Source organism: Malaclemys terrapin, chromosome 3 (genome assembly GCF_027887155.1).
Source record: "Malaclemys terrapin pileata isolate rMalTer1 chromosome 3, rMalTer1.hap1, whole genome shotgun sequence".
In the NCBI taxonomy this organism is placed as follows: domain Eukaryota; kingdom Metazoa; phylum Chordata; order Testudines; family Emydidae; genus Malaclemys; species Malaclemys terrapin.
The window spans coordinates 66,185,914-66,213,815 of NC_071507.1; the positions used below are offsets into that span (position 1 = coordinate 66,185,914).

At 39.2% G+C, this 27,902-nt stretch overlaps 1 protein-coding gene across 4 annotated transcripts in view; it reads right to left on the minus strand.

The window, feature by feature from the left end:
* Positions 1-3,439: 3,439 nt before the first annotated feature.
* The window catches only part of CRIM1 (cysteine rich transmembrane BMP regulator 1), a 308,859-nt gene continuing 284,396 nt past the window's right edge, over positions 3,440-27,902 (minus strand). For all 4 annotated transcript variants that reach the window (XM_054022216.1, XM_054022214.1, XM_054022215.1 and 1 more), the window contains 5 exons: positions 26,017-26,238; positions 22,109-22,303; positions 20,838-20,960; positions 12,638-12,825; positions 3,440-6,302 (listed from right to left, as the gene is read on the minus strand). In XM_054022216.1, the coding sequence (XP_053878191.1) occupies positions 6,126-6,302; positions 12,638-12,825; positions 20,838-20,960; positions 22,109-22,303; positions 26,017-26,238 (905 nt within the window). In that variant the 3' untranslated portion in view covers positions 3,440-6,125. The remainder of the gene's footprint in view (positions 6,303-12,637; positions 12,826-20,837; positions 20,961-22,108; positions 22,304-26,016; positions 26,239-27,902) is intronic.

Below are 27,902 nucleotides of genomic sequence, written 5' to 3' on the forward strand. Positions count from 1 at the left end.
TCTAAACTAGTGCGTGTTTGAATTGAATTACTTAAGGAACTCCATTTCAGATAACAGGATTTGTGCATATCATTTTCTATTAATGAAATGACACTTTCTATAAGCTTGTCCAAAAGGAAAGAGCTGGGCAGTACAACATGCATATTTCTGGGGACAAGCCTGAGGCTGGAAATTTGCTGGTGTCATTCTACAATATAATTCATCAGTGGCTTGCTAAGAGTCTCTTATACTCACCTGGGAGTAATTTACATGCTGGAGGCTGTGGGTGAGCAGGCCAGGAGTGGCTGCTCTGACAGCAAAGCAGTGTATAAAGCACTCCAGGTTGGAGAATTGAGGGGACACAGCTGTTCAACAGTCCAGATTGTATCCTGTGTTATGCCACACAGGTCAGTAAGCCTAACTTCAGTACCAGAGAAATTGGTTGAAACTATTCTACAGAACAGACTATCAGACAGGTAGATGGACCCTTTTTGTTGGGAGAAGAGTCAGAGCTTTTGTAAAGGGAAGTCATGCCTCACCAATCAATTAGACTTCTTTGAGGATGTCAACAAGCACATAGATAAGGGTGATCCAGTTGATACATAATAGTTGGATTTTCAGAAAGCATTTGACAAGGTCCTGTATCAAAGTGTCTTAAGGAAACTAATTAGTCATGGTATAACGGGAGGTCCTTTCGTGGATCAGTAACCAGTTAAAGGAAACAGAATAGGAATAAATGGTCAGTTTTCAAAATGGAGGGAGGTCAACAGAAGAGTCCCCCAAGGATCTGTACTGTGCTGTTTAATATATTCATTAATGAGCTGGAAAAGGGAGTGAACGGTGAAATGACAAAGTTTGCAGATGATACAAAATTATTCAAGATGTTAAGTCCAAAGCCAACTGCAAAGAGTTATAGGCAGAGCCGGATTAACTCTCCTGTGGATCCAGGGCTATTAGATTTTGTGAGTCCCCTGTATACAAGTCTTTTTCCTAATTTAGAACAAAATGATTACAATCATGGCATTAAGGCTATTAACGCTATACTAAACTTGACTTTTAAATTAACACAAAGCCATTCTGTGGTTACATTTTAGTCTTAAAACATGTAGAATATACACCTCTACCCTGATACAACACTGTCCTCGAGAGCCAAAAAATCTTACTGTTATAGGTGAAACAGTGTTCTATCGAACTTGCTTTGATCCGCCGGAGTGTGCAGCCCCCCCCAGGAGCACTGCTTTACCGCATTATATCTGAATTCGTGTTACATCGGGGTAGAGGTATAGTTAATTAAAAATAGCCTACTTTCATTAGAACAGCTGTTATATTTGTTTCTTTCTGGGAGGGAGTTTGGGTGCAAGAGGGGGCTCCAGTCAGGGGCAGAGTGTTGGGGTGCAGGAGACGGTGAGGGGTGCGGGCTCTGGGAGGGAATTTGGTGGAGGGGATTCTGACCTGGGGCAGGGGGTTGAGGTGCAGGAGAGAGTGTAAGTGCAGGCTCTGGCCGGGAGGCACTTACCACAGGCGGCTCCCAGACAGCGGCGCAGCAGGGCTCGGGTAGGCTGCCTCCTTTCCTGCCATAGCCCCATGCTGCTCCCAGAAGTGCCTGGCTGCTGGCACATCTCTGCACGCCCCTGGGGGAGGGGGAGAGCTTGTCTCCATGCATTGCCCAGGCCCGCAAGCGCCGCCCCCACAGCTCCCATTGGCCAGTTCCCGGCCAATGGGAGCTGTGGGGGCGGGGGCAGCGTGTGGAGACATGCCAGCAGCCGGCCGCTTCCGGGAGTGGCGTGGGGCCACAGCATGCAGGTAGCCTGCCTGAGCCCTGCTGCGCCAGTCCCCCCTTAGCCTGGGGTGCTGGACTGCAGCCCCTGCATTAATCCGGCCCTGGTTACAGGGGATCTCACAAAATAACAGATGAAATTCAGTGTTGATAAATTCAAAATAATGCACATTAGAAAAATATAATCCCAACTATACATGCAGAGATGACTGGTACCAGCTGACTGGGGAGGCACAATTTAATGGTCCCCCTCTCCCCTGAACAGCTTGAATCTCTCCCCCAACCCCCAGGCACACATACCCCTCTTTTCCTCAATGCCCCCTCCCTGCAATTCCCAGCTGTTTGCTGCTGCCTTTCCCTGGGGCCACAGCTTGCAGCTCCCCAGCTCCAGGAGCTGCTGCACAGGGAGGCGGCCCAGCCAGCAAACCTTGGCAGAAATCTTGGGGAGGGGGACACACATGACCATGCTTGCGCCCCACCCCCATGTTTCCTCTGTATATATACACAAAATGAGGGGTTCTAAATTAACCATTACCACTCAGGCTAGAGATGTCAGAGTCACTATGGATACTCAGTCTCTGAAAACTTCAGCTCAATGTGCAGCAATGGTCAAAAAGGCTAACAATGTTAGGAACTATTAGGAAAGGAGTAGAAAATGTGACAGAAAATATCATGCCACTATATAAATGCATGATATGCCCACACCTTGAATAGTGTTCAGTTGTGATTGCCCCATCTCAAAAAGGAGAGTGGAACTGGAAAAGATTCAGAGAAGGGCAACAAAGAGGATCAAAGGTATTGAATGGTTTCCATACAAGGAGAGACTAAAAAGGTCAGTACTGTTCATCTTAGAAAATTGACAACTAAGGAGGGATATGGTAGAGATCTATAAAATCACCAGTGGTGAGGAAAAAGTGAGTAAGGAAGTGTTATTTACTCATTCTCACAATACAAAAAATGGGGTCACCCTATGTAATTAATAAGTAGAAGGTTTAATACAAACAAATGGAAGTATTTTTTCACACCGTGCACAATTAACTTGTGAAACTCATTCCCATTGGATGTGATGGCCAAATGTGGAACAGTTCAAAAAAGAACTGGATAAGTTCATGGAGGATAGGTCCATTAATAGCTATTAGCCAAGACGGTCAGGGATGCAACCCCATGCTTGGGACAACCCTAAACCTCTGACTGACAGAACCTGGACGGGGAAGATGGGAGGATCGCTCCAGTTGTCCTTTTCTGTACAAGTCTACTGAAGCTCTGGTTCTGGCCACTGGATATTGGGCTAGTTGGAACATTGGTTTGACCCAGTATAATAGTTCTTATGTTAATATGTATTAATTTAAAAAGTTTAAGATTTGAGACATTTTAGTATATGAGATGAGGTGAAGTTTGATATAGTCCATAATTTTATTGCTAAAACTCCACAAACATTTTCTAATGATCCTGTGAAAATTCTTCAGTTCAAACCTCATGTGTGTGACAAAAAACTGTCGCTAATTGAAAGGCCTGTAGTTGACCTGTCTTGGTTCAAAACTACTTTAGAACAATGTCAGGCAAAAATAATGTGCAAATTCAAATCTCAAGGGAATAAATCACCATAGAATAAATAAATTATAAACTAATGTCTCAAACATTTTATGGTAGTCATACATATGAACATTTTTTAAAAAGTGCACATTAGGTTTAAAATTTTTATTGTGCTGCCAAGAGCCAAATTACAAGAAACCGCCTTACAGTTAAAAAAAGTAAACAAGCAATCTGCTGAACTGCAGTGCACTCCGAGTGTCACATATGCGTCTATTTTATTTTTCAGAAAATTATATCTGCATTTCTCTTACAAGAGCACAACAGGAACCAAAGTAAAAGAGTGTAATGGATACAGCACATAGGATAAATCATATCTTTAAAATAATAATAAAATAATAAAAAACATTTTACACCATGTCCTATATCCTGCTAATATTTTCAGAATATGGCCTTGATTGTAAAACAAAAGCAAGCTTTTACAATCTGGATAAAGACTGCTTACTCTTATGCCAGGAATGGATGATTTGTCTTGACAGAATCTTTGTAATAACTGGACAGAAACATATCTGTTTCAATATCATATTGAGTACAAAATGCTGGGAGGACTACATTTTTTCTTGTTTTTGGAAACTGAAGTCATATATAAATAGAAAAAATGTTGACCCTTAATGATACACCTATTTTTTTCTTTGATGCAAACAGCTAGAACACCTTTCTGATATTCTAAAACAAAAAATTGTTAATCTTCAGATTAATAAATTAGGTCATTATAATAATAAATTAGGTTTTTTTTCAGTTTTAAAGTTCAGCAACCTCTGACCAAGTATTTACAACAATACTTGAGAGTTCCTTTACAAAAAAATACATTTTCTTTTCACATTAAGCATACTGGGTATCTGTGTCTTTTATGACAAGCATTTGTAAAAGAAAAAAAGGCAATGCACAAATGGGTAATTAGTATAAAAGTGCCAAGACTTGTCTGGAAAGTTAACTTTGTATTACACAGTCAGAGTTATCAATGAGGCAAGCTACAACAAACTTCCAGCTTAATGTGGACAATATTCCAGTAGTTGTTTCAAACAATTGTTTGAATTAAAAAAAAAAAAAAAATCAAGGAGCGGATGGTGTTATTCTACGGAGCTGATTAGTGCTGCATGTATATTGCCATCAGTGTCTCTAGCTGATGCATTCATTAAAAGCCTTTTTAAGGCTAAGCAGGAGAAGAAAAATAAGAAACACCCTGAAATGTAGCAAGTAGCAAGAGCAACGCTTACTGCTATAATCGTGCACATACCATACACACACATATATGCAAACACAAGAGTGTACACACGTACATACACGCATACATGCGCACGCACACACACACTAAACACTTTCAAATCAAATAAAACGGTAGGTAGAATGAGATGCTCCTCTTGTCTCTCCTAAACTCACAAGCAATTAAGCACTGCTATGGAATGCCTGTTTTATCTGTTTCTGCTCTGGGTAAAATCTCTCAGATAAAAATACATTCAACAAGAAAAAAATAGAAAATTATATATATACTGTATATATACAGATTGATACTATATATATACTGTATATATATATATATATACATATATAGTGTGTTTGTGTGTATGCACACACACATTATATATATATGCACATATATACACACAGACATACAAATACTTTGTTGTTTTTAGCATAATTATATTTACATAAATATTCCTATAATGCTAATGTTTAAAGAAGCATGATCTCCTTTTTTCTGAGCTTCAAAAAAGGTGCTTGAGTAATATACAATTAAAATTAAGTAGCTTCCTAGCATGGAAGTAGTTTCTAATCTGCATAACCAGTAAATAAGAACAACAGGAAAAACCTTAAAACAGTCTCTTTTTTACTCTTTCATTTAAGCAAGAGCTTTGTCCAACAAAAATATTTTTTCCTCCTCCTCCACTAAAACTGTCTGAACAACCAGAGATTAATACAAAACAAAACAAAACCACAACAAACAAAAGCCCCTGGAACTGCATGGTGTTCTTGACTTTCCCTTCCTTCCTTCAATACTGCCGTCAAAAGATCCAGTGCTCATATCAGGAATTATTTAGGCCTCAGTCATTTGCTAACTCTGCCAAAATCTGGCCAATCAGCTTTGCAGAAAACAAAATTAAAACAAAAAGCAGCACAAGGTATAATTTTATACATCCTTAATAAACCCACCCTTTATATTCTGCTATAACCTTTTCCTTGCTATATCATTAACTACTGCAGCTTCTTGTCATATAGAAAAATATATGCAGCTACACCATACCTGTGACATGACAGGTTCTGTTCTAGGAGTATACTTTTGTAGCAACAGCTGGGAAAAAAATCAGACCTCTGTTTTCTGTTTCCATGTGGGGTTAGGCTTTGCTGCAACAAATGCAGTTTCAGAGCAACAAGAAAAGCCACCATCCTGATGCTTGGCAATATTCTTTATTTGTTTTCTCCCCGAGCCAAGCTTGACCAGCTTTTCTTCTTTGAAGCTCTCTCTCATTTCACCACCCAACCCCAAATTCACCCACCCAAACAATCTCTATAGCTATGTTACAAGCAAATACATCTTAACAAGTTTTAAAACTTTGGTTCTAAGAAAACTCTTGGTCAGTTATCGCAAGGAAAAGTGGGAATGCTTGTTCTGGCACATTGCAGGAGTCAGAGCCCATCCCAGTAAGGTCTTAGAGCTGTACATGAAGTCACAAATCCAATACAATCCACTAAGCAAGTGCACAATTCTAGTTTTATTTTAATAGCAGACTTAGTCTCTCGCTCTCCTTCTTTCTCAAATCCTTGGCAAAGGTGCAATTCTTCAAACTGTTTGATAGAAATTATCTGCCTGTAGGTTGTTCTGTTTTTGCATGCTGTAGAATCCACTGTATCTTGAATCTGGGTCAGCAATTCTTAGCATTCTCTGAGAACTGTCCACCTGGACCATGGTTCCTTTCTTGCAGTCCACGTATACCAGCTGATTGTTTAGGCAAGAAGGCTGTTGGAAAAGAAAAAAAGACAACATAAAAATCCAGTTCATACATCACTGTTGTCTTCTCTCCACAATAGGTATGGGAAATGTTTGTGACGCAAAGTTCACAAAAACAAAATCACACTAAACTATTTATTTTTCTTTGTTACAAAGGTTCAACTTTTGCAGTCCTTGCTAATTCAAGACTCCCATGGACTGAGTAAGAGCTGAGTAAGGACTGTAATATTTGGGCCACAGGTATATAATTGCATAGGACCAGAAGCTGGCAAATGAATCCTTTTCATCTGGAAAGATTTGGTGACAACTCTGCTACCTTTACTATACATATTATAAAGCATTTTACATTCTACATTTAATGAAAACTTTATAATTTCAGGCTGGATTGTGCCTGTTAGATACAATGCAGCTTATAAATTGCTATGGAACTGTGACTCTTGGGGGAGCACTGGTATTCTGCTTCCTAGAATTCTCTGATATAATAGCAGATGTGCTGCCTTTGCCTATTACAACCCTTTACAAAGTCCATTCTTCCTCCTACACGTCTCTTGCTCTGTGGGCAAGAGAGGATTAGGGATGACGCAGTCTCTGTGGTCACTTGAAATTTGAAAACTATACACTAATTTGGGGTTCCTCAGTGATTGGGTGCCCAATTTGAGACAGATAGTACATGATTCTTCAAAGGTGCTGAGAACCCACAGTTTCAAGACTTCATCTGTATTTGAGAGACAAGGTGGGTGAGGTAACATCTTTTATTGGACCAACTTCTGTTGGTGAGACCAGCTTTCGCGCCACAGAGCTCTTCTTCAGGTCTGGAAAAGGAATTCCCAGCATCACAGCAAAATGCAAGGTGGAACAGATAATTTAGCATAAGTAGTTAGTTGCAAGGACCCATTCAAGGTAGAGTGGGGTCCATTAACACCTCTGTAGTCATAGTGCAAAAAGAGGGGGTTAGTGGTTTACAGATTGTTGTAATAAGCCATATATCCAGTGTTTCTGTTCCCTCCATGATTTTTGGTATCTAGCAGAGTACACTACACTATAACTACCCTGCATTCATCTGGATCTGTTAATGCTCAGCACTCCTGAAAATTAAGCCATGTTCATTCATCTCAAGTTGGGCATCCAAAAATAAAGAACATACAATCAGCGAGTGCCTCTGAAAAATTTAAAATGACTTGTCCAACACCATATAGTAAGTCTGTGACCAAGCCAGGGATAGAATTACTCTCTCCTGGGTCCCCTCCAATGCCTTAATCATAAGACCATGCTTTCTGTACCTGCAGTCCCGCCTCTCATTTATTATACAACTTCTAGCTTCTGCACTGATGAGTCAGGGGTCCTACAAACAACTGCCTCTTTCACTACACATCCTGCCTCATTCACTGTTTAACCTGTGCACTGAATGAGGCAGGAGTCCTGTGGAAAAAATAATGTGATCATGTAATTAGACTGTAACATAATGCACATGTACAAGGGGGATAGAGTTAAGGTTGCACAGTCTCTCTCTTGGAGGATCCAAATCATAAAGGGATTTATTGATCAATGACTTGTATTCAGTAATCCGGGCCTACTCATGTCAAATCATCTTTTCTTTTCCTGATGTACCTCCAATAGTCCTTAAATGATTTAAAAAAAATCTTTCCTAATTTATGCCCTGTTCCTGCAAAAGGAACTGCTTGAACAGACACTTATGCCTGTGCTGAGTCTCATTAACTTTTGCAGGACTCAGTGTTGGTCTGAAGGTCCAGTCCACAGATCATTTTGTAGGATCAGGGCCATAAATATTACACTTCTCTGTAAAGCCTCTTTTTACAACCTTTAATTTCTATTTTGGAATGACAGTAAACTCACTCTTGTCCTATCACACTAAGTACTGTACTACTTTGGCATTAAAAGGACTTAAAAATAGCAGCTCACCTACCTGATTCCCTACTCTTATATTATACAGATGGATGTAACTCATCACTACCTGGTGCTTCGTCTTTAATAAGATAAAAAGCCTGGTGGATAAATGAAGTGTAGTGGTAACAGTGCTTCTTAATTTTGGTAAGGTCTTTGATACAGTTCCGCATGACTTTCTCATAAATTAGATAAGAGAATTCTGGATTAGATGAAACGACTTAACTCATGATGTGTAGTAGAGAGAAGTGTAAGTACACAATAAACGTTTGCCAAGTCAGATAAATGTTGGAGATGCTACAACATTTACCAGACCTGAAAGCTATTTACAGTGGGTCTAATGCTCTTAACCACACAATTGCTGTTACTCATGAAAAATATTAGAAAAAGATGTTGTCTTACTAGTGATGCTTAGACCACTACCAAATAAATCTACAAATAAGTTGTCACAGAAAATCAATTTGATATTTTAATGTATAAAGACAGATTTACATTATCTGGCACTAATTTATACTAGTAATACCAGGTCATTAACTTCCCTGTCAAGATAGATAGTTGCCACTTCTTTCAATATGTAGGAATAAAATTGTTGGTAAGATTAATTTGTACAGTTCCCATTTCATCTATTAAAGGCAAAAATCTTCCCAAATGTTTAGATCTTTGGGATTTTGGAATGACTTCACATAATTTGCCTTATATGAATCAATTCCCGCCCCCCCCCCCCCATTTGAGGTAATATAAGCCTTTTTGGTTACAGTTAAATATGTCAATTTATCTATATTATTATGGATCATTACAGTTAGCATCAGAGCTTCTGTTCTGGTGGTGTGAACTGTATCCTAATATTAAGCAGTAATGTTTTATTTTTTTAAGTTATTCTGCTATAGATTTGTTTGCTTTGGATATAAAGTAAAATGTCATCACTTGTGTAGGATGAAATTTTATGGCTGACATTCCTGCCAATAGTTCAAATGAGAGGCTTGTGGTTTCTAGCTGAAAACACTCCATGTTTGGGAAAAAACCCATCATGTTTATTGGATTTTGCAGCGATTCAGGGCTATGTGGCTGAAGTGACTAATGCACTGATGGCGAAACTTCAAAAAGAATAACAGATCAAAGGCTTGTGTCAGTCTCAGCGATCTGATTTGTTACTATTATAAGGGGCTTCCTAATTGAATTATCTCTAAGTATGATTTCTAATGTAGTTATACTGCGAGAATTATTCATCTGCTTTTCTTAAGAATGAGAAGCCACATACTCAATGTGTCCATGAAGCTAGGAAAATCCTGTCCCACACAGAATTGTAATGGGCACTGACTTATTGGAATACTAATGACCCAAAGAGACCTGGCTGTTCCAGACTGTCTATAAAGAAAGTTCTTATAAGGAATAGGAGAAATCTCAAGCACACAAATGATTGTAACCTTTCTAGACCAGAGACCTTATTTTCATTCCTGTATCATTTGAATTATATATGGAAACAATATAAATAAATGAATAAATGATAATTAAGAATGATTATGTAAGAGGAGAAGAGTGAGGGTGGCAGGAAGGCTTGGGAATATGTACAATTGGACCCTGAGACATTTCCCAGTTGTTGAAACTTACTAGGAAGTATCCCCCTATCCAGCAGATAGAGGTACGAAAGAATTAGGGGTATCTGGAGGAAGTAACTGTCAAAAAAAAAGTGAGGTATTGAATAAAATTTGACCATTTGCATATTCACAAGTCTTCAAAGGAGAACTAGCCCATAACTGTGAGAAAAACTGCACGCGTCTAAGCCAATGTGTCACACTACGCTGGTGCTAGAGATTGAAACAAAGATGCTTCTGTAACAAGATTGGATAGTAGAATAAAGATCTGTCATTGTCCCACTTATCTGCTTCTATGGTAAACTTAGAGAAGGTATAGCACAGCTGTTCCTACCCAAATTTCTCTGTGGGGCAAACCTATCCTTTTTTACAGGAATTTGGGCACTGGCTGTATGTCTCTTCCTTAATCTGTTGCTACATCTGGCTGCGTGTTATGTACTCTTCCAGTAGGTGGTGCTACACTGTGTTTATACAAACTGCTTTGTAGCATGACAAGGAACATGCAGCTGCTGAATGGGACACAGTGGTGGGACTACTGAGGAGCAAGAGGAGGGCCTGGTGGGACTAACAAGAACAAACAACAGAAAGTAACACAAGAAAAATTACTAGAAAAGAAAAAAAAGTGTAAGCAGCACAGCAAGACAGAATGTGTGAGATATGATAAGCAGGTTGAGGCACGGTTGTGATAGGTCCTAGAGACCCCAGGGACCAATACATGGGAGGAGTTGGCCTCAGACAAAAAAGGTTGGGAATTAATGGGCCCAGCAACATGTGTTTTCTCAAATATCAATTTATATGAATGATAAACTAAATGGAAATGGATAATTAGTTCTGGTAATGACTATATGGTAAATGTGAAAGATGAAGGGTGATAAAGAAGGTGCTTTCGGGGATTGCTCTGACTGTAATTTCAATCAGCTAGTAAAAGTCTGTTCCTCTTACCTGGGTGCTGGTGAGATAACAAGCAGAAGTACTATTCAGGTTTTTATTATTATGGAAGCACTGTTCCACAGTTTTGTACTTAAAGCAGAGACTCAATCACTTAGACAGGAAGAAGACATTGTAACCTCTCCAAAAATTATAGACTTTGGGGGGAGGGGAGAGAGAAAATGAATTTGCTGAGAATTTACAAATAAATCCATTTATTAGTTTATGAATTAAAATTAATTTTTAAAAGGGCCACTTAATAAATTTAGCACCTTTTTAGATCTCAAATGATCTTAATGGAATAATGCAAACTCTTCAAACCGGTCATATAATGAAAACTCTCCGAGTTTGTGCATTGGCTAAATTTGAAGTTTTAAACAGTTTAGTGGCCATTTTTTGGCATTATCCTTCTTAACTGAAAGTTGCTTCTTCAGCAATGATTAAAGACTAATATTCTTCTGTAGAAAGTTTCACCAGGAATTGCCCCTTTTCAAAATGTCTCATCTACTATTGTTCTCAATGCGACTGAGAAAACAGGCTGTCCTCAGTCAAGATAATGTTCTTGGTTTTGCTCCCAATGAGAACTATGAGAGAGTGTGGCCATTTCAGAAGAAGAGGCTGCCATGCTGATAGACCAGTTCAGGTTAGAGCAATAGGCCAGTTCACTTCTGTATGAATATCAAAGCAGTATTAGTATGCATTCAGACTAATTCGCTCATACACTACTAGATATAAAAAGAGATGCTAATGTTAGTGTATTCACTTATCTGTAACTAATTGTCTTATTAAATTATATTTGCATTGCATATACCCCTGTAATTACGTTTACATTATGTATACCTTGGTAATTAAATAACCCTACATCAAAAGCGTGGTAAGAATGTACTTGATGTATAAACTTCATGAAAACTACTGAAGGATTGTTATTTGCTATTACATTACCTTTTACATTGTGCATCTCTCTGAGACTAAATTCATCAAATGTGAATGGAACCTTGGAAATGCTAATGAAGGACTTAATGGCTGTAACAGGAAATGCTCATTTCAAAGCAAGAGATGGTAGAGGAGTAAAGACACTTTTCACATTGCTTTCTCTATGGAAAAGCTATAAATATGAAGCAAAAAAGGATACAGCATCTCTGAACTATTTGAGCATTCATAGGGAAACATTCCAGATGCAAAACAGAGATCCCCAAAGTTATTTTGGGTAACCCTGAGAAATTTATGGAAAACTAGTAGATTATAACATCTCTGCTATCATTTTGGATTTACAAACTTAGACTCACCTGTTAATGTATTTTACCTGCTTTAGCCTCTCAATAATTCACTTCTTTTTCTTAGCTAATAAACCTTTAGTTAGTTTACTAGAACAATTGACTGCCAGAGTTGTCTTTGATGTGAGACAGAGTATCCATTGACCTAGGGTAAGTGACTGACCCTTTGGGGTTGGGAGTAACCTGATGTGGTCTGATTTTTGGTTTTAATAACCTTTTATCACTAGGATCAGTTTGCCTGGGTGGCAAGACAGGCTGGAGGGTCTCAGGGGACTGTCTGTGACTCCATGGTAATACTAGTATAGTGATCCCGGAGTGCACATTTGTTATTGGCTTGGTGAAATCTAATTATGGACTATACCACTAGTTTGGGGTGTCTGCCCGTGTTTTCTGACAGTCTCACCTGAGATTGGCTTGGTTTTACCTCCCGAAAATTCAGTAGTATATGGACTAGGTAACTGGTGATATTAATTTGGCATTACATAAGCATAATTGTTCTGAATTAGTGCAAACGATTTGAGACATGGAAAAAATTCATTTAAATGAGTTGACATTAAATGGACTCAACTGTATCCTACAATACATTTCAGGAGACCCTCCTGCTTTCCAGAAAAGCACAAATCTAGATATAGAAGTTTTAACACTGTACCTTTGTTGGGGCTCTGTAGCAGGACACTGGTATCCACTGCTTTTTCTGATTGACAAGCAGAAGGGCTATTATAAGAACCAGGGCTGTCATGATGGGAACTGTCACCCAGGCAACGGAGTTGAGAGATGTATCTTCAGTAGAGTGCAGTCCAATGCCTTCTCTGAAATCTCCTTGAAGATGACTCATGTCTGAAAGAGTTAGCATTTGTTAGCAACAAAAAAATTTACGTGTTCCTTTTCTGTCTTGACCATAAACAAGTATAAGATTATGGAAGTACCAGCGTCAGTACTGTGGCCTTGTATTTATTTATTTATTTTTGGTTAACCATATCCTGAAATTTTACCCTATTGATATTTAGGGACAGGGTCACGCTTGTGTGTTCTCTCATTTGTTGTTAGCCACAGTTTTTTGTAGCCGGAATAATGATTTCCGCATATTTTCAAGTAACTATTCCATACGAAGTGGATTTTTATCTTTTGGTGGTCCTATTAATACTATGTCATTCCACCAGTTGTGATTTATGAAGCCATCATTTTTCTATGATCATGTTTATTTATAGTAGATCTTTCACTGTCTTGTTTTCTCCTTTCAATGTGGTGGCTGTTCTCCAAGAGCTGATTCTTTTCTCAGCTTCTCCTATATGAGATTCCAGCTTAATTACCTATTTTTGATCATACTGTAAAAACTACCTCACAGTAGTGCTGTCACTATACATACACTAAAGATTGCAAGGTGCTCTGGTTTTACAGTAATATGCAACATACATGTACATAAGACACATACTTATTTCTTCTAATATTATATCTGTTTTTCATTTCCCTTTTATATCTTTGAGGACCTGAGTTACAGTAAGCTCAGCACTTGTTCCTTGCAACACTTCAGTATCTTCAGGTTTCAGAGCGGTAGCCATGTTAGTCTGTATCAGCAAAAACAACGAGGAGTCCTTGTGGCCCCTTAGAGACTAACAAATTTATTTGGGCATCAGCTTTCGTGGGCTAGAACCTACTTCATCAGATGCATGGAGTCCACTTCCTAGACACTACAGTGCTAATAAGCGATGGTCACAAACACCATCCTATACCAGAAACCTACTGACCGCTATACTTACTTACATGCCTCCAGCTTTCATCCAGACCACATCACACAATCCATTGTCTACAGCCAAGCTTTAAGATACAACCGCTTTTGCCCCGATCTCTCAGACAGAGACAAACACCTACAGGATCTCTATCAAACATTCTTAAAACTACAATACCCACCTCGTGAAGTGAAGAAACAGATTGACAGAGCCAGAAGGGTACCCAAAAGTCACCTACTACAAGACAGGTCCAACAAAGAAAGTAACAGAACGCCACTAGCTGTCACCTACAGCCTCCAACTAAAACCTCTCCAGCGCATCATCAAGGATCTACAACCTATCCTGAAGGACGATCCCTCACTCTCACAGACCTTGGGGGACAGGCCAGTCCTCACTTACAGACAGCCCCCAAACCTGAAGCAAATACTCACCAGCAACTACATACCACACAACAAAAACACCAACCCAGGAACCAAACCCTGCAACAAACCCCGGTGCCAACTCTGTCCACATATCTATTCAAGGGACACTATCATAGGACCTAACCACATCAGCCACACTATCAGGGGCTTGTTCACCTGCACATCTACCAATGTGATATATGCCATCATGTGCCAGCAATGCCCTTCTGCCATGTACATTGCCAAACCGGACAGTCTCTACACAAAAGAATAAATGGACACAAATCTGACATCAGGAATTATAACATTGAAAAACCAGCAGGAGAACACTTCGATCTCCCTGGTCACTCAATAACAGACCTAAAAGTGGCAATTCTTCAACAAAAAGATTTCAAAAACAGACTCCAATGTGAAACTGCAGAACTGGAATTAATTTGCAAACTGGACACCATCAAATTAGGCCTGAATAAAGACTGGGAGTGGTTGGGTCATTACAAAACCTAAACCTAATTTCCCCCATACTAATTTCCCCCTTCTGTTACTCACACTTTCTTGTCAACTGTTCGAAATGGGACACTCATTACCACTAAAAAAGTTATTTTTCCTCCCTTAGTATCCTACTGTTAATTAACTTGTCTCATTAGACTGACCTCACACTTGGTAAGGCAACTTCCATCTTTTCATGTGTTATACCTGCTCCTGTATTTTCCACTCCATGCATCTGATGAAGTGGGTTCTAGCCCATGAAAGCTTATGCCCAAATAAATTTGTTAGTCTCTAAGGTGCCACAAGGACTCCTCGTTGTTTTTTCAGTAACTTCAGACACTGCATCTATGTCTTTTGTGGCCATTTTCCTCCAATTTTCCTATTGCCCTTTTAAGGCAAAAATTAATTTATGCTGTTTTTTCCGTAAATAATTTTTGCTTCTTGATGTCCCTTTCCTCTGGGTTGACGAATACAGAAATCTTGGTGCCTTCACAGACTTTGGGATGTTTATTTAGCAGAATTTTTATTGGAGTACCCTTGAGGCTCACCTCAGGTGCATTCTTTCAATCTAGGCACATACTGGAAAAAATGGTTACTTTCCTTACAGTAACTGATTCTTCAAGATGGTTTGTGCACGTGGAATCCACTCATGGCATGCAGGTGCCCCTACACAGGAGATCAGACATTTTTTCTCTAGTAGTGTCCTCTAGGAGTCGCACATGCATCCTGAAGGACGATCCCTATCCTCTTGTGCTCCTCCTCCCAAGAGCAGAATGACCCCAAATACTAACCAATTTTTTTGTTGCCCTGAGTGTCAATAATAAAATACGATCTGCAAGGATGGAGGGTAGATTGTGGGATCCACATAAACAGACCATCTAGAACAGGGGTTCTCAGACTTTCGAACTGGTGACCCCTTTCACATAGAAAGCCTCTGAGTGCGACCCCCCCTTATACATTAAAAATGCTTTAACACCATTATAAATGCTGGATGCAAAGCGGGGTTTGGGGTGGAGGCTGACAGCTCGCGACCCCCCATGTAATAACCTCGTGACCCCCTGAGGGGTCCCAACCCCCAGTTTGAGAACCCCTGATCTAGAAGAACCACAGTTACTGCAAAGATGAGTAACCATTGTTGTTTCTTCTTCAAGCTCTTATACATGTGGATCCCACTAATGGTGTCTAGCAAGCAGTTCAACACCTTAGGGGGGAGCGAGGAATTTACTGGAACAAAGATTGTAGGACTGCTCTTACAATTAGAGTGTTCACTCTTGATGAAGCCTCTAACGAGTAGTGTCTAGTAAGAATTTGAACTGAAGACCATGTAGCTGCTGTACATATTTCTATGAGAGGGAACATGTCATTGATGAAGTCAATGTTCTGGCAGAATGCGCTGAAATGTTTAAAGGAGGATTCAGTTTAATAATCTCATAAGCTACTCTCATACAATCCATTTAGACTCTGGAAGATGCAGACTTGTCCTTAGCTCTGCCACTATATGCTATAAACAATCTAAGAATTGACCTAAAAGTCTCATTCTGTTCAAGTAATATAAAAGAGCTCTTTTACGATTTAAGGCATTAAGCTTTATTTCTGCTGAAATTACAGGGTCTAGGGGAGAAAACTGGTAGGTGACTATACTGGTTATTATGAAAATGCCAAACCATCTTTGGAACGAGTTTAGGACATGGTCTGAATGAGACTATCAGCATGAAAAACAATGTACGGAAAGTTCAACATAAGAGCTTGGATTTCACTAACTCTATGGGCAGAAGTAATATCTAATAAAGTAGTAACTCCAAATAGGCATGGTTAATTATTGCTATCTGAACATGGAGAAGCAGCTCACAATCCCACAGTATCTCCAAGTATCAAAAGGGAGACAACGTTTCTCAGATGAGGGAGTCTAAATACAGACTTTGCTATTTTCCCCAGCATACCAGTGTTCCCTCTACGTTATTGGCGTTGTATTTCAGCATGCTAGCTCTTATCCAGGCCTAACCATAGTGAAGACATTGGGAAAGCTTGGACCAACTCTATCATCTAGGTATGATGAAAAGACCTATAGAGATGAGTGTCACCTGCAAACAAGATCCTGCATTCCAGGACACTCTACTATTATTTTTAGTGGCCTCAGATATATATTGAACAGATGGGGTGACAACACTTGTGTATGACCCTAGCCAAGAGAACTTTGAGGGCTGATGAATAACAGCTCTTGATCTTCTCAAACCGAAAAGAATGAAGTCACTCAAGAGCAAATCCTGAGCTTGCCAGATCCACACACAAGTAACAATAACTCAGTCAACAACAATCGAAGACAGAGCTGATACGTCTCAAAGAATTAGTATGGACATCTTTACTGCCAAAGGGAGATGATCGACCAATGCAAACAGCGCAGCCTCGATACTATACACAGATCTAAAATGATGCAGACATAGTCAAGAAAATCTGAGGACCCCAGCTATCACCAGAGTTGCTCTGCTACTACTTTCTCAGTAATTTTCAAAAAAAAAAGAAAACACACAAGAAAGTGTGATAATGGGAGAGATTCTAAGCTCAACAGATGCTTCTTTAAGGTATACTGATACCATGTCCTCCTGAAAATAAATATTGATGATCTCCTCTGACAACAAATCTAGTATCTCCCTGCTGAACTTCCCCAGCCAAAGATGATATGGGTCTAAAATGACTTTTTATCACAGTACAAAACAAGGACACACTTGTGACAACATTTTGCATGAGTATTTCATGACCCTAAAGAGAAAGTTCACCTTAAAAAAAAAACGTGTGCAGATGTTGCTATTGCCAATTTCTGACTGAAGAGCAACATGTGTATATGTCTTAGATTGGAGGTTTATTCCAGTAATTTAGTGTTCAGAATTCTGTTTCCCATAAAGAACCAGAACAAGTGTCTATAACATTCAATTTGAGCAAAAGAACCGCTTTAGTAGTGTCTACACTCATTTGACTTTTCATTCCAAACACTGTTCATCACACTAGACACTTGTTCCATTGGATTATCTGCCTCCGTGGTAGCAGCACAGTGCCTGGGGGAGACAAATGCCAACAGTCCAATGGAACAAGCGTCTTGTGGACGCTGCTGAACACATACTCTTCAGCATTCAATGCAGCAATTGCTATGTGCACATCACATGGCTTTCTGTAAAGCCAAACAACTCTCTTAAATTATATTGGTAATTTAACCTCTATGTCATAACATCCGTCAAGTACTGATTAAAACCATATTTAAAAACAAAAAAAAATCTCCCACCCTAATGGGGGAAGGAGAGAGATACAGTAGAGATCTGTTCATTTTAATACATTTATAAGGTGCTGGCACTATGATGATGGTTGCAAGAACCTAGACAACCATCTATTTTTGATTATTAAGGGTCCAGTTGTGTCACACTTCCCAAGAGGATACTGCCATTGATTTTATTACTACTCTTATGAGTAAATCTACTTAATGTGAACAAGGGTGGTAGAATTAGATTGATAGTATTTAAGATGACACTTCAAAACTATTTTTATTGATTTACTTTGTTTTGTAACCAAGTGTTACGTATATTAGAATCTCTTTAATATTACACACTGGAACTCACTTTAAATGTTTATTTTGCTGCTTTGAAATAAAAAAAATATTGAAGGATGGGCATGCATTCATAGATTCTAGGGCTGGAAGGGACCTTGAGAGGTCATCGAGTCCAGTCCCCTGCCCTCATGGCAGGACCAAATACTGTCTAGACCATCCCTGATAGACATTTATCTAACCTACTCTTAAATATCTCCAGAGATGGAGATTCCACAACCTCCCTAGGCAATTTATTCCAGTGTTTAACCACCCTGACAGTTAGGAACTTTTTACTAATGTCCAACTTAAACCTCCCTTGCTGCAGTTTAAGCCCATTGCTTCTTGTTCTATCCTTAGAGGCTAAGATGAACAAGTTTTCTCCCTCCTCCTTATGACACCCTTTTAGATACCTGAAAACTGCTATCATGTCCCCTCTCAGTCTTCTCTTTTCCAAACTAAACAAACCCAATTCTTTCAGCCTTCCTTCATACATCATGTTCTCTAGACCTTTAATCATTCTTGTTGCTCTTCTCTAGACCCTCTCCAATTTCTCCACATCTTTCTTCAAATGCGGTGCCCAGAACTGGACACAGTACTCCTGTTCAGGCCTGACCAGCACAGAGTAGAGCAGAAGAATGACTTCCTGTGTCTTGCTCACAGCACACCTGTTAATGCATCCCAGAATCATGTTTGCTTTTTTTGCAACAGCATCACACTGTTGACTCATATTTAGCTTGTAGTCCACTATAACCCCTAGATCCCTTTCTGCCGTACTCCTTCCTAGACAGTCTCTTCCCATTTTGTATGTGTGAAACTGATTGTTTCTTCTCAAGTGGAGCACTTTGCATTTGTCTCTATTAAACTTCATCCTGTTTACCTCAGACCATTTCTCCAATTTGTCCAGATCATTTTGAATTTTGACCCTAACCTCCAAAGCAGTTGCAATCCCTCTCATTTTGATATCATCCGCAAACTTAATAAGCGTACTTTCTATGCCAGTATCTAAGTCGTTGAAGATATTGAATGGAGCCAGTCCCAAAACAGACCCCAGCGGAACCCCACTCGTTATACCTTTCCAGCAGGATTGGGAACCATTAATAACTCTCTGAGTATGGTTATCCAGCCAATTATGCACCCACCTTATAGTAGCCCCATCTAAATTGTATTTGCCTAATTTATTGATAAGAATATCATGCAAGACCATATCAAATGCCTTATTAAAGTCTAGGTATACCAGATCCACCGCTTCTCCCTTATCCACAAGGCTCGTTATCCTATCAAAGGAAGCGATCAGATTGGTTTGACATGATTTGTTCTTTACAAATCCATGCTGGCTATTCCCTATCACCTTACCACCTTTCAAGTGTATGCACATGGTTTCCTTAATTACTTGCTCCATTATCTTCCCTGGCATAGAATTTAAACTAATTGGTCTGTAGTTTCCTGGGTTGTCTTTATTTCCCTTTTTATAGATGGGCACTATATTTGCCCTTTTCCAGTCTTCTGGAATCTCTCCTGTCTCCCATGATTTTCCAAAGATAATAGCTAGAGGCTCAGATACCTCCTCGGTTAGCTCCTTGAGTATTCTAGGATGCATTTCATCAGGCCCTGGTGACTTGCTGGCATCTAACTCTTCTAAGTGATTTTTAACTTGTTCTTTTTTTATTTTATCTTCCAAACCTACCCACTTCCCATTAGCATTCATGATGTTAGGCATTCCCTTCAGACTTCTCGGTGAAGACCAAAACAAAGAAGTCATTGAGCATCTCTGCCATTTCCAAGTTTCCTGTTACTGTTTCTCCCTCCTCACTGAGCGGTGGACCTACCCTGTCCTTGGTCTTCCTCTTGCTTCTAATGTATTGAAAAGTCTTCTTGTTTTCCTTTATTCCTGTAGCTAGTTTGAGCTCATTTTGTGCCTTTGCTTTTCTAATCTTGCCCCTGCATTCTTGTGTTGTTTGCCTATATTCATCCTTTGTAATTTGTCCTAGTTTCCATTTTTTATATGACTCCTTTTTATTTTTTAGATCATGCAAGATCTCGTGGTTAAGCCAAGGTGGTCTTTTGCCACATTTTCTATCTTTCCTACCCAGCAGAATAGCTTGATTTTGGGCCCTTAATAGTGTCCCTTTGAAATACTGCTAACTCTCCTCAGTTGTTTTTCCCCTCAGTCTTGATTCCCATGGGACCTTACCTATCAGCTCTCTGAGCTTACCAAAATCCGCCTTCCTGAAATCCATTGTCTCTATTTTGCTGTACTCCCTTCTACCCTTCCTTAGTATTGTGAACTCTATGATTTCATGATCACTTTCACCCAAGCTGCCTTCCGCTTTCAAATTCTCAATGAGTTCCTCCCTATTTGTTAAAATCAAATCTAGAGCAGCTTCCCCCCAGTAGCTTTTTCAACCTTCTGAAATAAAAAGTTCCTGACATAATGAAATATTTCAGACATTCTGCTTCTAGTACAGAATGCTAGATTGAATTATTTCTGGTTTTTATCCTACAGAAATTATGTCTAGATCTTATCTCAATATTCTGCAAGCCTATAAAAAAGATGGCTCACTTACACCTTTACTTTCTTCCCAGGACAAATGGATGGGCTAAGACATGCCGAGTAATCACAGACCTAATAGAGTACAATTACCAATCTCTGCCAGATCTCACCTCTGTGGAGATGGACAATGTCATTTTCACTGGGTGTAGGCCAAATTGGTGCTTCTAGTTCAGCATCTCCTCGATGATTTGTCTTCTCAATGGGGATGTTGGTGGGCTCAGGTACATACATCTCTGCAAGATGGGATAAATATTTTTCACAATCCACCAAATCAGCATTTTGCGGTACCTATCAATGGATGCTGGGCTCTTAATTCAGAAAATATTTCTTGGGGATTGTTGTTCTTATTGGTGGTTCAGGAGTTATGATGGTTATAGAATTTTTTATCTGCTATGACATTTATTTACTGAGTACATTTAGAAAGTTATTGTTTGTGCAATGGATTTTCCTATCGTTTAATTAATTTCATAAAGTACAGAATACCAATGGTTGTTACCAGTACTACTATGCCAACATAAACTGAATGGGACTGTCCTGTATTAAGTTTTTCAAGTAAAATATCTTTTCATAATACATAATATATTTGGTAAGATTCTCTAGTACAATTTGGTCCCTTTGTGCTGCTCTACTGGCATAAAAGGCCAAGAAAGCAGCTGGATCTCTGCAGCTGGTGTAGGGTTGCATGACTGGCTCCTATTACCAACTTTTTTGCAGCCCCCTTTGTAGGGGCATGGCTGAAGTTCTCTGACTGGCAAATAGCCTCTTGGAGGTTAACAGCTTGCATAGGTAAGAACAGCTGTAATGAACTGCTATAAGAAACCAGGCCAGATTCAGGAAGCTGCATCAAACTTCTTTGGTTCCATTATGTGCATGGCAGAGAAACTATCCCATTACATGTAAGTCACAATTAAAAGTACTCATTTAAGCAACTTAAAATGTTATTAATAAAAATAATTTGAAACAATATCCCAGACTTGTGAAGCACCAGAAACATTAGGCAACAGTGGAGTCTACAGAGGAATCAAAATATTTCCTCTCTCACTTCACAAATGCATTTCATTTATCTAATAATTTAATGAAAGGTCATTCAGAGAGAACAATGGCAAAACAGTTAATCTTTGAGTTAACAGTCCTTCCCCAGAACATGTGAGATTTGAACTATACTGCTGTGCACTACTTTCTTATCTGTGGTGAGTATGCAGTTTTCTGAGTTGTTCTCCTGTGTCTCTCGGCCTCTTATGACATAAGCAACAACTCCTGTTATCCTTTGCATATGTTGCTCAATGTGAATCAATATTCAAATCGAATACAATAATCTGTGCCTGATTATAGCCTCTGACAACAGTATAACTTGTAAAATTTAGGACCATGGTTTTATTACCTGGACACATGGGACAGCAACTTCCCTCAACGTTGATGGGTTCTACACAGGGGAGAGGGGGGCAACTGACAGTGGAGCAAAGGGTCTGACCCTGCAGGCAGTAGCAGTGTGTGCAGCTGTCAATATCCCAACGTTCCTCATCTGCATATGTTTTTCCACTAAAGTGACACACCACCTTCTTTGGTATTGTATCTTCTGTTGAAAAAAATAATTGGTATGATGACTTGCTATGGCAAAATATTAAAACATATTAAAAAAAATCCAATGAGGAACAACAACAAAAAAAGGCATGAGCCCAATTTCTTAAAAATTTAAACCCATATCCATTGACTACGTAACGCATAAGTTATGACAGTAAAATGTGAAAATACCAGACGCTTTGCAAAAATTTTGCAGTTTCGTTACCAGTCCAGTTGCATATGTACAAGCAAAAAAAAAAAAAAAAACTTCACAATTTAATATTGTGTTAATTAAATTCATTATATTCCCATTCCTCTTTCAGTTACCTTGCGTGTATGCATCAGACCCATTTTGACACTAACAGAGTGTCAATGTTATAGACAAAACAAATATTTTATAAGTAAAACACTAACAGTATTAATATTTTCACAATAAAAGAATTGCTCCATTTTCAGTGATACAAGTTTGTTTTTCTTCCATTTTGTGAGAGAAATAGAGTGTATGAAAATACAGATAATTTTCCAGGTTACCTTTAAGAATAGGTTTCACTTGATATGCATCAGAAGTTTAGGAGTTTAGGCACTGTTTTGATTATTTTAAGATTTTTCACACACACTGTTAAAATTTAAAATTGATAAAAATTAAAAAAGGCTGAAAAATAAACATCGATATTATCCAGCAAAATGATAAAAATAAAAATTGAATGTTGCCAAACAAAACCAAAGGATATGGCATTGCACAGAGTGCTTTGGAGGAAGAGGACTCAGAGTGGATCCCATTTCATGGAATCAACACAAAGAAAATGTTGAAGAGCAGTGATGCTAGAGCTCATGAACTGGTAAAGTAAATGAGTGAATAGAAGTCCTAATGAAGGATCAGCCTCAATGTTTTTTTCATTCATGTGGATTCCATCTCAACTGAAACTTGATCCAGGAGGAGACAGATGGAGGCCACTGCTCCTAAGTCAGGAGTCTTCAATGCAGAGGCAGCTGGGAAGAAAGAAGCAGTAGGGGATCCATGTTCAAAAGTGCAACCCTACCTTCCGATGATGAAAGTACAGCAGGAGCGGTCATGGAAGATGGGGTGCATAGCTCCAACTACCTCTTCTCACAGCTTCCATTGGCCCCAGTAAAAGACATTTGACTGAACCAGCCATTAATCAAATGCACAAAACCATGCCAAAAATAAGCACAAGACAACCTTATTTATCTTCTCTCTCATCATATAGCTCTCCATTTCTCTCCTATAAGCAAGAGGGAGGTTCTCAATGGGAAATAACAGTCTCTTTATATAAGAAAGGAGAATGCTGAACATGGAAGGTGAATTTGGGAAAAAGGCAAGATGTATGGAAAAAGTAATAGAAAAGTCAGAGGAAAGGATGCAGGGCCTGCAAAACTTGTAACTATACTAAATATGGATGTCTAAAAGCCATCATGCTCTGGATCCAAAAATAAAAATGATGAAAAACAGAATGTGGAACCTCTGCTTTGAGAGTTCCAACAATTGAGGAAGATACTAACCCTGCAGATTTTGCCTACCAAATTCTCTCTCAACTGTGGGATAAAAATACTAAGGAGGACTGTACAGCAAGAGATGCTTTAGAGAAGTGCTCAGGAAGTCATCTAAAAGCAGAATAACAGGAAGCATATGAAAGCCACATTTTCAAATATAAACAAAGAAAAGCTACTGAAAGCTGCCAAAAAGAGCAAGACATATTTTATAAATGTCCCAGGTTTTTGTTTTTCCCAGATGTCTGCCCCACCATTCATACTAGTAGTAGTGAGGAAGGAATTTGGAGACAAAAGGAACAAAGAAGTTTCTATACAGTCTTTTATATAGCCAAACTTTTATATTAGGGAAGTTTATGTTAGTGAACATGTTCCTAGAGTCCGTGAGACCAAGTAATTAATTGCACACACAGTCTAAAGAACACAAAATAATGGGAAAAAAACAAATATATTTATCTACAGTCTCCATAAAAAATACTTTCTGACAGAAAATATACTATAGTAAGTTGGTATGAGAAAATAAGTCATCACTAGGAGACTATGTTTGAGCAGTAATTGAAATTTTGCTTTTATATTCTGGATTGAATTGTTGTTACAAAAAGGGAAATTAGCAGGTCATAACTGCTCTCAAATTTAGGTATTTGCAACTGAAACAGAGCAACATTGTGTTAGTACACAGGAATTTGAAAGTAAAATTGACTATTAAAATAAAACTAGCTAGACTATTTCCTTTGCCAAGATAAGAGAAATGTAAAAAGTTTACAAGCAGCATATATAACAAAGAATAACTTAAGATACTTAAGTATCAGAGGGGTAGCTGTGTTAGTCTGGATCTGTAAAAAGCGACAGAGTCCTGTGGCATCTTATAGACTAACAGACGTATTGGGTAGCAGATGGCAAATGATCATTTTTTTAAATGCCTCTGCTTTAGCTGCAAACAAACTACAATTTGGGGGCACCTATGCAGAAATATCATGCCATGAACAAGGTGAAGTGATACAGTCCTTTGCATGGCATTGGTCAGAAAGCACTTACAATATTTTAGTCAGTTTTGTGACCCTCATTTCCAGGAAGAAGTGGAGAAAAATATGGAGGGAATTCAAAGAAATGCAATAAAAAATTGAGGGGCTGTAGGAACTGATGTTTCAGCAGATATGGCTCATTTTACCCATCTATATAAATAGGTATAATAATATTTATCTCAGTCATAGGGGTATGTTGAGTGTGGTTTTGAAATATTTTGATACTTAATAACAATACTATTAATATATAGCACTTCACGTCTTCAATTTGCTGTAGAACATTAGGTAATCCTTGAATATAAGGTGCTATAATGTTTTATGACATACAAAAATTAACTACAGCAAAAGTATGTTATTTAGAGTGCAAAGTTAAGCACTGAAAAGATAGGAAATATCAGGTTTACAGTTGCCCTTCAGATTTCTAGTACCTGAGTTATAGTCTTCTTATCTTGGCTAGCAGCAGGAGAAAGCTGTTATTTGGAAGGGAGGGATGGGCTGCTAGGACCAGATACTGGGTCTTGGAGGGTGGTGGTGGGAAGCCTGGCCCATCTCTCTCTCTCTCTCCTCTTCTGCTTTCCCCATTTACCACATGGAGTACAGGGATATCCAGCCACATCTGTTTTTCCCCAAAGCAGGGGATGGCCCCAGCAGGCCATTTGCTACGTCTAAGATAGTTGGAGGGAGCCTAGCCTGGCTCTCCCTTGCCCACAGTTGGTCCAGCAGCTTCCAAGCATTTTTCTCCAGATACAACTTGCATTTTTCCATGTTGACTCATTTTTCTAGCTATATTTCTAACCTATTTTTAGTCCTTCATAAAATGTCTCTATCCTCTACGAGTTTTCACAATAATTTAGCATTATCTACAGTTGTATTTAATATGCTGCTTATATCCTTTTACCTATTATTACAGAAGTTATTAAATACAACCATGATGGATTTCTCTTTAATGTTTTCATCAATTGTGATAAGTGACCAAGTTGTAAATTTTCAGAAGGGTGGTCTCCCATTTTTGGGTGCAAACTGCATCTGCATTTTTGTCCTACTAATGACCTCATTGTAGGTGCAAATCAGGTAGCTAGAGATTCAAATACTCAGATTTTTGCAGGCACAGACACAAAAGGAGACTGTACCTCTCACTGACTGAAAATATCTCTCTTTATTCTTATTCCCAAGCAAACTATTTTGTTTATTTGCTTACCTATACAATAAGGACAACACTGTCCTTTTCTCAAAACAGGTCTCTCACAGGATACTGGTGGGCAAGATTCAGAGTAGCAGCTAATCACACCATCCATGCAAATACAACTAGTACAGACATTGGGTTTCCAGGACTCAGCTGTCAGGAAAATATCTCCTTCATCATTTTTGCAGTAACTGGGCATGCTCTCGTTGCTCGATGAGGAAGGCTGAAGAGGTTCATCTAGAAATATGAATAGATAGATAAGCAGAAGTAAAGAACGGTTACTTACCTTAAAGTTACTGTGATTCTTTTCAGATCTTTTGTCCACATGACTCCACAATTGGTTTGCATGCATTCCATCCATGAGACTGGATTCTTTTGGCCAGCAGAGTCCAATGGGGCTGCACCTGCGTCCTAGATGTCCTTGTGTCTCCTCACCCGAGGACATATAGGATGGAGTGGGCCTAACTGTTGCTTAGTTCCTTCACCAATACAGAATTCCAGAACAGTAGGACTCCATAGTCACAGGGGAGGAAGGCAGGTCATGGTAGCCATTTGGAGAACACATTTTGAAGAACCACAATTACCATAAGGTAAATAACCATTCTTTCTGATTTGAGTACTTGTCCACATGGATGTCTGTTTGATGACTAATGGGCAGTTGTTTTTTGCTCAGGGGTGGGTGCTACTAGTCCTACTTCAATAAAGGCTACAGGACAGTCCTATCACAATAGATATCCTATCTGGAAGCCTCTGTGAAATGTGTGGCCTGAGTTCCATGTGGAGTAAGTGAGGATTTTTTTGTACTGACTTTGAGTCCCATTTTGGCAAAGGTTATTTGAGTCAAGTTGGTCACCTGCTGGGATGATCTTCCCTTCCACGACCTGTTATTGAGATATTGGCAGACCTGAATCCCTTGTATCCTTTACCTAAAGAAATAAGGCACTAACTGTGCCTGTTGTTGAAGAGCACAGAAACATGAGAGGAGGGACATGTATTAAATCCAGAGATTTTGCTTCTGCCTTAGCAGATCGAATCCCAGTAGCTGAGAGAAGGAGGGCTGAGCATTGAGCCTACTAACTACTTAAGGAAAATTAGTAAAATAAAAATACAAAATTTTCCTCTCATTTTTTAAGCCAACAGGCCAACTAAGAGTTAACTAACTACCTTCAACTACACTAACCAACCACTAACTCTAACTGCAACAGAGTCACAGAGAAGCAGGTGAGCACTGCAGAGGTTTCATCTCCCTGCCATGGCTGGTAAGAAGGAAATGAGGGGCAGTTAGGCCTGCTCTGCCCTTTATGCCTTCTGGATGGGTTGGGGGGGGGGGGGGGGTTCCCTAATGAAAACTGCTGGCCAAAGTAGTAAGATGTTGCATGCACTTGCACCAAGAATTTTTTTTTTTTCCAGTTGGTTTCATGTTTTCAATGAGAAACCAAAACTTTTTGTGGGGGAAAATATCACTTCCCAATTAGTTCTAATGTCCACTAACTTTGCAGTGTTACAAATATTCTCTGTAGAAACTCAAATGTATAGAAGAACCCTATCAGGAATCAGAGCTTGCAGCAGAGCTAGTCTTTGGGCAACCTAGTGAGCACAGCTGGCTTGTTGTAGGTGGCCTGATTGGCTACTCCACTGATAGATAGGAAGAGTCAGCAGACCAGCTCTTAAGCCCAGCAGCAGTTCAGTGGCTGTTCAAAGTATTTGCCAATGGTTGAAATAGCTCCTGTCCCTGCTTATTTCCCAGCCTTGCTCCTGTCTTGTTCCTTCCTCCGACTCAGCCTTACCCCTGCCTTGCCTCATTCCAGGTAACCCAGCTCTGACCCTTGGCTCTGATTCTTGTCTACTGACTCCTGCTCCAAGCACGAGGCGTGACTGCCCATGTCTTCAGTCTCTGACAA